Source organism: Marmota marmota, unplaced genomic scaffold (assembly GCF_001458135.2).
Source record: "Marmota marmota marmota unplaced genomic scaffold, marMar, whole genome shotgun sequence".
NCBI classification, from domain to species: Eukaryota; Metazoa; Chordata; class Mammalia; order Rodentia; family Sciuridae; genus Marmota; species Marmota marmota.
Genome location: NW_026000026.1, coordinates 54073086 through 54084127, shown reverse-complemented (window position 1 = coordinate 54084127; position 11042 = coordinate 54073086). Strand labels below are relative to the sequence as shown.

Here is an 11042-nt window from a genome sequence, read left to right as displayed (position 1 = left end):
CCCCAATGATCTGGCTACTCTTAAGTTGCTGAAGACAGTAGCCCCGCTGTTGAGGGTAGAAATAATGCAACCAAATGTGTCTTCAGGCGTAGGCGTGCCTTCCTACAGCCCCATGGGTCCAGCTACAGCTCATCTGTTCCTTTGTGATATTACCCTTTGCCCTGTTTAGGATAAAATGTTCCATGGAAACGTCCTTTGTGTGTCGCCTTCTCTTACCTGCCCTTGGGTGTGGCCTTCCTAGATGTCAGTCAGTCTGCTGACAGCAGACATCATGAAGCTAGACTCAGCCCCTTGAAACCTGACCCCTTGCCTCATTTGAATGGCTTTTCCTCAATAAAAGGGGCCAGCATGTTCTGCGGACCCTTAAGGTCAGAGGAGTATCCCTAAAGTAAAAGGTGTTTCTGTTTCTTGTGTGGTTATTTTGTGCAGCCCAGTTCCCTTGGAGTGACTCCTGAGTGTTTTTTTCGTGAGCAATGTGTGGCAAGAAGATTTACCCTGTTCTAAAAGTGGCACCTGTTCATTTCACCTTTTGGAAACTACCTACCCACATGTGCAGTTTTGGGTACTTAGATGATCATAGGAAAGATGCATGATTGACTTTTCCTCTTTTCATCCCTTGTGTTTTCTGTAATATAGTTTATGTTGCAAAGGTAGTGTATCATAAATTATGTTTCTATGGAGTAAGAGTTTTGACTCAGAATTTGAATCAAAGGTAAAATTTTTATAGCCATTTGTTTTTCTTTTTTAGAATGGTTTCTCTAATAATTCTCAGTACCTATTAAATCTTTTTGAACATCAATTCATGATGATATTTTTAAAGGATCATCGTATTTAATGAGTACCTACAACATGTAAGAAACTATGCTAGTCTCTACTCTCTAAAAGTTCCCATTTAGTTACAGATGTGCAACAAAGGCTTGGCATATCTGTTTTAAAACTAGTAGTAAAGGTGTTATATGATATTAAAATATTCTAGACTCATGGCTCTTATTAAAGTATGCTCTCTGGGTCAGTAGCACTTAAGAAAATGTTAGAAATGCAAATTCTCATGTCTTTCACCAGACCAACTGAATAAGAAGCTGTAAGAGTGGAGCTCAGCGTATTGTATTTTTAACAAGTCTTTCATGTAATTCTGATGCTTGGTATAGACAGTGTCTAGTTTAGGTAAAATCACTGGATAGAAAGGAAAAAGCCACTGCCTTATATAGAAGGTATGGAGCTAGGCATATCTATCCCTTAAGTTCATGTTTATGGAAGCAGTAAGAGGAATATCCTGACAGGAGGAAATTCATGTCTGGAAACATAATAATAAGTGTTTTTTTTTTTTTTTTTAAACTGGCTTTGTGATCAAACTACTAATTCCAATTTGCCTGCCTGCCTGCCTTCCTTCCTTCCTTCCTTCCTTCCTTCCGATTGAACCCAAGGTGCTTAACTACTGAGCTACATCACCAGCCCCTTTTTTATATTTTATTACAGACAGGGTCTCGCTGAGTTGCTAAGAACCTCGCTAAGTTGCTGAGACTAGCTTTGAACTTGAAATCCTCCTGCCTCAGCCTTCTGGGCCACTGGGATTATAGACTGTATACCACTGTGCCCGGCTCTAATTTGTTTTCTTATTTTTCCAAGCAGTACTAAAATGTCAATTCTTCAGCCATTATGAATTCTATTTTTGGTGCTAATTTGGACTTAAAAATCATTATGTTACCTATTCCAGATTATACATTGGTGTGCATCTGGTTTTGAAAAATTTGAAATATATAAACTAAATGGTATTATGCAAATAATTTACCTTTGACATCTGTGACTGAAACAGTGGTTCCATATATGATTTAAGGGCATATGTTTTATGTAGATATTAAAGCATTGTATATTTTTTCAGATAAATTATTTCTATTTGTTCCCATATTTATTGCTTTTATAGTCTGTCTTAATTATTTTAAGAACTTCCATATGTGATAGAACAATTTGTTGAAGTGGTGAATGCTATTTACTATTAATTCTAAAGACAAATCACTGTGTGTGTGTGTGTGTGTGAGTGTGTGAGTGTGTGCACGTGCGCACGCTGTTCTGTAAATGGCAGTCAATATTTTCTAAACTGTTTTACCAAAATAAATTTTAAAATAAATGTAGGCATCGAATGATTATTACATAAGCTTAATTATTACATAGAAAAAATATAGTTTTAGAAAAATGTGGAAATGTTCTGCTGAGTTTGTGTACTTAGGAATATTATGTCTTTGTTCCAAGTTTTTGTTCAATGTTCAGAGGAGTAGCCCACTGTCTTTTGATTTTAGGATGCTGGAAAATTCCATTGGATCTGGCTGTCATGTTTTTGTCAGTTCATTATTGCCCACAGGGGGGAAACTGATGAAGATATCCTCCTTTGACAGGGGTTCCTTCATTTAACAACTAAAATTGTTACTGCTGAATAGGAAAGAGAGACTTGGCAAACTATATGCTCTGTAATTTAGCATACTAGCAAGTAGCAATAGGTGTTTTGTTTGAAACCCTTTAGTATGACTTCAGATTCAGTATCTGTGGAAAGTGGTTTCTACTATTTAAGAAGAAAGTATAGTTTTTTAATGAAATATTAATATTTTTGTATTTCCCAGTTTAAGTTCTGAATTCCTAGAATCATGATACGGTAAAGGATGTGTTAGGTAACTTTTGAGATTTAAGTATATAGGATTTGGTACTTAGATACTTGGTATATGTACGCTAATAATGTTTCTCTTTTAATTCCAGGAAATCTTACTGATGAGGGACAGCAGTATTGTTGTAAGCTAGTGGAAATGAATTCAAAAAGTGGTCCAGGCCTCATTGGCTTAGGCATTAGAGCATTACAAGACAAAAAATATGAAGATGCTGTTAGGAATCTAACAGAAGGTAAATTTATAATGTGTGTCATGTGACATGAGTTGTAATTGTTAGTCAGTAGGCATTAATCTTGTAGCCTTGCTTTAAAGAAATATCTAAGATGGATGAGGAAAAAAAAAAAGTACTGATATATCCTAGAGTCCTCTTAGGTTTGAATTCCAACTCTTCCACTCAGTAAATTCAAGACCTTGGAAAAGTTAGTTAAACTTTTAGTGTCTCAGTGTTTGCATTATAAAATGGGCATTGTTTTAAGAAAGCTTTAGCTTAGATTTATCATGTATGATGATTCTGGATGAGCTTATATTCAAGCTGAGGTCTGACTGACAAACAAGATGAGTGGATGAAGGGGACAGGAGGAACATTTTAGGTCAAGAGATGTATCTGTGAGATAGCCTGAGGTAAGAGGGAAAACTCATTCTTGAAACTGCTAATAGTTCAGCAAGGTTTGAGAATGAAGTATGGGTGCAGAAAAGGGAAGGAAGTAAGGTTGGAGAGGGAACTTTCAAACCTTGTTAAAGAGTTTGTACATTATCCTGAGGGCATTAGGGAAGCAGAGAAAGGCTTTAATGAGGTAAATTTTATTTTCTGATTTTTTTAGAAATATTGTGACTAATGTACATACATAGGAGTGGATGTCAGATATTTTCAATGACCTGGGATAAAGATGGAGATGTGAACTGAAGTGGTGGTAGTAGAGATGGAGGAATACGTGGAGAAAAATGATTGGGGGCAATCATGAGAAAGAAGAGGGGAGGAGTCTGATTTAGATAGTAGATAGTGGTACCGTTCATCTGAGTAGTCATGGAAACATGGGTTTTATTATTTATTGTTTTTAATCCTTTTAGGGCTAAAGGAAAGCCCTCTCTGCACAGCTGGATGGTATCATCTCTCTGAAGTTCAAATCAAAATGCATAGACCTAAGGAAGCTGTTCTTTCATGCAATCAAGGTATTCTTGACATCTCTTGGGTTTTCACATAAGGGTAGCCAATGCTGTTTGTGTTTTTCATCTTAAAGGAGAAAGATAATGGTTTTAAAAAAATCTGGATGCTTTTTAAGTTGCTAATTTCAGTTTCCCTAAGGAAATTAAATAAATGCCAAATCTGCATGCATACCTACTAGTTTTATTTATTTTTAAACTGGCAATGGATACTTATTAAGGTTTCTCATATTTGGAATTTGACTTAGTCAGTTTAGGGGTTTGAGTGGAGGTGCTCTGTCTTTATAATAAGGAAGTTTCTAGTATTATATGTGTTCAGGACCTTCATGAATTCTTAATTTCCCTGGTATAAATAAGAAGTCTTGGGCATCTTGGAGACTTTCTGAATTTTGAGGTGAGGTATGGGGCTAGGAAATCATAAAAGGTGATTCTCTGTTCCTGACTAGGCTAGAAGCCTTGCTTCTGTAGTTGAAAAACAAATTACCCAGCTCCACTCTAATTCATTTTTCTCTGTCCAGTATTCTTAATTTGTTGTGTGTTACAGATGCTTTGGCTAAGGTCTAACCTTTATTATGTAATAAATATAGATAGCCATTGTTGTGTTTCAGGATCTTTGGCTTTATCATATGTTTTGTGAAGATAGAGGTTTTTAATTTATACGTGTTCTGTTTTAAAGTCAGATCTTTCTATAAAGAGTTCAAGGAAGAACTTATATTTACCTTTGAATCATTCCTCATGTATATTGCTTTAGAAAGTTAGATTTATTTTATCTGTAATTTGTTTTATAAAAGCAAAAAAAATAAAAAGTGAACTGATGTAGTTATCTTCATCCAGATGTCCTTAATTTTGTCAGCTCTGAAGAACCTAGATAATCATGGTGTGTCTGGAGGCAGTCTTTATCAGAAGAACCTTTGTCTTCGTTTGAAAGCAGAAGCTTTGATTAAACTCTCAGATTATGAATCTTCAGAGGAAGCAATTTGTTCTCTCAATCAGGTAATCTTATCAATTTTTCCCTTAAACTTTAATTAGTCCCAAGCAACTGACTATCTCTCCTTACCAAATATTTTTAGAGCTATGACTTCACCATATCTATACTTTGATGAATCATTCACGTACTTGGAAACTCCTGAAGTTATTTGTTCTTGGTTAAATTCTTACCAGTGCTTTGACTGTGAGGCACTTTCTTTAGTTTTAACTGTTATTCTCTCTTCTTTTTGTTCTCTAAGGTCATCACTACTTGATTATTATTAATTTGTGATTCTAAATTGTTTTCTTCAAAATTGTTTTATAGGTCATTACAAGATTAATTGAGGACTTTAATATTAAATTTCATAATAAGGAATGTTGTTAGTTTCATTCAAAAAAAGATTAATTTTTTAAGAAGGAAACTGATTTTTTAATGTTTTTGGTTTAAACAATTTGAAATTCCCTAGCAAAAAAGACAACAGGTAAATTATGAATTATCACAACATTGCACTTTATAGAGTTTGTCAGATAACAGCTATTTTTTTTTGTCTAAAATTAAAATTATGTCACTTACTATATTGAAGGGTTTTAATTTTTCTATTTTTAAAATTTTTTTTCTAGTTGTCTAATGACCTTTATTTCATTTATTTATGTATGATGCTGAGCTTCGAACCCAGTGCCTCACACATGCTAGACATGTGCTCTATCACTGAGCTATAGGCCCAAAGTGGTTTTAATTTTTTAAAAAAATTATTGCTTTGTATATTTCAAGGAGCTTTGCATTTCATTAAAACTATAAAATTTCTTTAAAATTATAGCAGTTATCAGTATCCTTGAAGAACTAATACCTTAGTTGGGAATTGTGAGGCATGCCTATAATCCCAGTGATTTGGGAGGCTGAGGCATGTTGATTGCAAGTTGGAGGCCAGCCTTGGTCATTTAGGAAGACCCTATCTCAAAATAAGAAATGAAAAGGCAGAGGGTATAGATCGATGGTAGAGTGCCCGTGGGTTTATTCCCTAGTAATGCAAAAAAAAAAAAAAAAAAGGAACTAGTATCTTATTTTCTACTTGCCTTAATCTGTTTTGTGTGAATGTGTTATAAAATAGATCTTTCCAAAATTTTTTCACACAAAAACAAATGAAAAGGGCACTAGTAACTGCGGTAGATTGAAATACATCAAAATATTTAAATTCATTTGTTCATGTTGATACAAAAAAAATCAACAGAACAACTTCAAGAAATATTATCTTGGGAGGAAGCTAAAGACCACATTGGAAAGAAAACATTTATCTTGCTTTTCCTATCTGAACTTTTCTTTAGGATAAGCAGTTAATGAGAGGAGGAGAAATTCTTCTTAAAGTATTATGTAATAAAGGAAGAAGGAATGATGGAAAAGAAAGTCACCATTTTGCAATCCCTAATGAATGAGTGGATCTAGGCATTAAGGATCAATGGCTGTTAACATCACAAAAGACAGCTAGCCAGCCAGCCAAATGCAAACACACATGAAGTATTCTTGCAGGATATCATCCCAGAATCAGATCAAGTTTCTTCTAGATCTAACTACTAAAATACAGGGGCAAAGAGCATATTAAACAACATAAGAATACATTCAGCAAACTTCAGATCTGTGAGAAACTGTGACAAATAGTCCATATTTTCAGCAGTTAAATTGTAAGGGAGAAAGAAAAAAGATGGAGGGTAGCCCCATAGATAAAAGAGACTTAAGAGACCTATCAGTAAATTGAAATATATGTATGCTTATTTGATTAAAACAGGAAAATTGCTCAAATATTTTATAAGGCAACTGGGAAATTTGATAATATTAAGGATACATGTTTAGTTTTGTTTAGGCATGATAATAATGTGATTGTGTCACTTAAAAACGAATATATCTTTTAGATAAGTTATATCTTGTCCAGTTAGTGAAGTGTCACAGATGGAAAGTTATCTGAGATTTGTTGTAGAATCATCTGAGTAGGTAAAGTGCGTGGATGTGTAGATGAAAAAAGGTGGCTTTTGTAGCTGGGTGAAGTGAGTTTATTAACTAGTCTTTGTTATGTATTTGAAAATTTCCCTCATAAAGTTATTACAAATAATTAAAGTGTTAATAGTGATAGAAAGTAGGGCTTCTATGTCTTTATTCTACTATGGTCTTTCTTTAATTAAAGCAAATATTGCTGCAGTTATGTTGAGGAGATTTTAGCAGTTATTTACAATTATTTTCTAGGTTTCTGATGCAAATAATATCCCAGGACTTTTGGTTCTCAAAAGCTTGGCTTATCTGAACAAAGGCTTATTAGATGAAGCTACAAAGGTTAGTTTTTTTGTTTTGTTTTAAAATTTAAACTAAACAGTTTTTAGAAGTTAAAAGTCATTTTTATGTGGATATGAAATTGACAGGCATCTGCTTTATAGATTATGGAAGACCTTCTCTCTTCTTACCCTGACCTAGCTGAAGTTCATGCCCTTGAGGCTTTGATTCATTTTACCAAAAAGGACTATCTACAAGCAGAAAAATGGTAAGAATATGTATTTGCTCATAGATCCAGTCTATTTTATTTCTCAAAAGATCCAGTCTATTGTATTTCTCAAAAATTCAAAGTGGGGGCTGGGGTTGTGGCTCCGCAGTAGAGTGCTTCCTAGCATGTGTGAGACAGAGTTCAATCCTCAGCACCACATAAAAATAAAATAAAGGTTATTGTATCCACCTACAACTAAAAAACAAATATTAGAAAAAAAAATCCAAATGGGCTTAAAGGTCAAAGTTTGTATAATTTGGACCTTTGAAGGTTTAAATCATAGTATTTTTAAAGAAATATAGTTCAGTTATAGCATAGTAGCTATAAATTATTCAGTAGATTTGGATAGTTGATCATAATGTTCAGTAAATAAATGTAGTATTTGGTATATGCTCTGAACACTTAGCATGTGATAGTGGTAAAAGGACACTGCTCCTTTTCAAGCACAAATAATTTTTTCTCATTATCTAAATTCTAAAGGACTAACATTTCTGATTTGGTATCTTTGAATCACTCAAACTTTGATTTTTCTACCCAAGAAAAAGTCTCCTTTATTTTATATATTTATCTACAAAGTTTTTAAATTTTCTTTTAATACTTCTTTTCATTCTCCTTCGGTGCTTAGTTTTCAGAGAGCATTTGAGAGAGATGCTGAAGTTGCTGAATATCATTACCAGCTTGGGTTAACATATTGGTTCATGGGTGAAGAAACAAGAAAAGATAAAACAAAGGCTCTTACCCACTTTCTGAAGGTAAAACAGGTGTTACTATTCGATTCTTAGTTGAAGTGGATTTTTTTTCTAAAATCATTAATAGGAATCATGTAGGTTAGGTATTTAAAACTATGCTTAACTACTTTTTGTATATCATTTCTTACAATAAGGTTTTGTGAGAATGTTTTGTGGGTTTTTAAGGAGAAAACTAAAAGGTATAAATGTTATTTTCAGAAGTATGTGTTATAGAAAATGAGAAGAATTATCTTTGAAAAACAATACTGTTTTGGGATAATTTCCACTGTAATTTTATTGGCACTTAAGTCCAGATTTTTAACTTCTTGGTTTTTTTTTTTTTTTTTTTAAGCATTTAACATCTATAAGTCTTACATTCTTAACTTGACCTGTAAGAGCTGATTAATTTAACAATGGTTCTAATTTCACATTTCTTTTGCCAAAGAAATAATAGTTGACATTTCTGTTTAATTTCTGTAATCAGTGAGGGCCACCTTTCATGTCTCTTTTAAATCTTACATTAAAAGATGTTTTGGCATAGTTTTAAATAATTAATAAAATTGTGTATTAATCATTTTTTTCTTTTAACCTATATACTCTATTTTTTCTTTGTGTTTTAAAGATACTCATGCAAAATAACTTTTAACGTTTTGTTGTCTATATTTATTTAAAAGGCTGCAAGACTGGATCCATACATGGGCAAAGTTTTCTGCTATTTAGGTCATTATTACAAAGATGTAGTGGGAGATAAAAACAGAGCTCGAGGATGTTACAGGAAAGCTTTTGAATTAGATGACACTGATGCTGAATCTGGAGCTGCAGCAGTTGACTTAAGTGTGGAGCTTGAAGATATGGTACGTCTAATAACCACTTTTGCTTTTCTTTTCCTGAGTATATGAGTAGAAATAATTTTATACATATTTGAAAGTTATCATTAGTTTTTATTATTCTTTGTAGAAATAATAGATTTGTTCCTCCATTTATAAATTGGCTAAATATTCTTGTCATTGGCAGATATTAAGTCCCTCACAACTTATTATTGAAACTAGTTTGATATATACCAATGTTAAGTTTAAAAAAATAAATGGGAAATGAAAACATATTTGTGTACTTGACATAGGTATTCTTTATCCTTACGATCTTCAGCATGGCTAATAATAACATTTTCTTATTAGGAAGCTGCCTTAGCTATCCTAACAACAGTAACTCAGAGGGCAAGTGCTGGAACGGCAAAATGGGCCTGGCTTCGGCGAGGACTATACTATTTGAAAGCTGGTCAACATTCACAAGCAGTGGCTGAGTAAGGCACCTTACTGTGGTAATATTTAGATAGCATAATGGTTCCATGAAATAATTTAATTTGTACCCAAATGACCTTACCAGGTTGTATTTTGAGAGAAGAAAAAGAAAAATTGATTTATGGTTGATTGATGCTTATTGTCCATATGGCAGTAGAATTGAAAAAATTATGATTATGTCCAGTTGTTGAGGTAGCCAGACTAGTGAAGTTAGGTTTTAATAGTGACATTTATAAGAAGAGTCTCAATAGAAATATCAGTAGTGATAAAAAACTAAGGTAAAGATCTTTGTTGTTTTGTTCTTCCACTGATAGTCACTGTTTTTGGCAAAGGAGTCATTTGGCAGCTTGAAGGGCATTTTGAACAGCTCATATATGTTTAATTTAGTCATTTGGTTTGAACTGTACTTCAGGGTAAATCAAATATAACTGAATCAAAATATAGTTGTTTCTGATTTATATTAATATCTAGAACATAGCATTTTGAAACTTTCCATAAAAATGTAATTTGATCAGAAATATATAGCATGCCTCTTGTTCCTATATTTTGGTTGTGATATTTCTATTTAGTAGAAGGACAAGGCAAACTGAGATGTCCACCCATCCTGTTATAATAGAAAACTGGAAGTCTTCCAGTTCATTAAGAAAAAGAAATTCTGAACTGCATATTTCAAAAAGACTACTTTGTTCTTATTCATTCTAAATTGTAATAAAGTTTCTTAGTATTAAGAAATTCAAGTTGTAAAAGGAACAAGTATACCTGCTTTCAGTATCACTTTTATAAATAGAAGGAGCAATGGATATATGTAATTCATTTGAATTATTTATCTCACATTTCCTTTCATATGTGAAAATGGTTCTATTATTTTTAGTTCTCTTACTGTTTCTTAAAATTCTAGTTTACAGGCAGCATTAAGGGCAGACCCAAAGGACTTCAATTGTTGGGAGTCATTAGGAGAGGCATACTTAAGCAGAGGTGGCTATACAACAGCCTTGAAGTCCTTCACAAAAGCCAGTGAGATCAACCCAGAATCCACATACAGTGTGTTTAAGGTTGCAGCAATACAACAAATCCTAGGCAAGTACAAGGAGGCCATAGCTCAATACCAGCTGATTATTAAAAAGAAAGAAGATTACGTACCTGCTTTGAAAGGTAATTTATTTTTAAAAGATCCTTTAAGTTTTATAATACTATAGTATAGAATTCTGGGTAAATTTCCTATTTGAATGTATTAAATAACTTCAAAAGAACTTCTGTAGTCAATAGCACACATCTGATATGAATTTCTTATAGTAAAATTTATGTGGATTTGAATACAAAAATATCAAAATATCTTTCAAAATAGTAAATAATAATATGATAGAGATGAACCTTTTAGATAGCATGATAGCTTTTAGATCTAAAAATGGATCTCTAAAACAGATTTCCATATTCTTACGTTTTGATAATTAATTTCTTGCATCCCGAGGATTTCTTAATACCTTTTATTTATTTTGTAAGTTATAGAAGCTCATTTAAAATTTTTTTAAACCTAAAGAGACATTGCATTATTTTATTATTATCTAAGTTGATTTTAGTTCTTCCATAGACATCTATTCCTTCTTAAAGAAATTTTTTTGGTCATATAAGGAAAAACACTACCATCTTTATATATAACTTTTTTGTGATTATATCTTACCATTAAAAAAAAGTCTGGAGCTCATTATATAT

General features: G+C 32.7%; 1 protein-coding gene across 6 annotated transcripts in view; it reads left to right on the top strand.

The window, feature by feature from the left end:
• Skic3 (SKI3 subunit of superkiller complex) overlaps positions 1–11042 on the top strand; it is a 91546-nt gene that overhangs the window by 23008 nt on the left and 57496 nt on the right. For all 6 annotated transcript variants that reach the window (XM_048811452.1, XM_048811453.1, XM_015483722.2 and 3 more), the window contains 9 exons: positions 2746–2886; positions 3723–3824; positions 4669–4808; positions 7015–7101; positions 7203–7306; positions 7932–8058; positions 8709–8888; positions 9210–9334; positions 10231–10484. In XM_048811452.1, the coding sequence (XP_048667409.1) occupies positions 2746–2886; positions 3723–3824; positions 4669–4808; positions 7015–7101; positions 7203–7306; positions 7932–8058; positions 8709–8888; positions 9210–9334; positions 10231–10484 (1260 nt within the window). The remainder of the gene's footprint in view (positions 1–2745; positions 2887–3722; positions 3825–4668; positions 4809–7014; positions 7102–7202; positions 7307–7931; positions 8059–8708; positions 8889–9209; positions 9335–10230; positions 10485–11042) is intronic.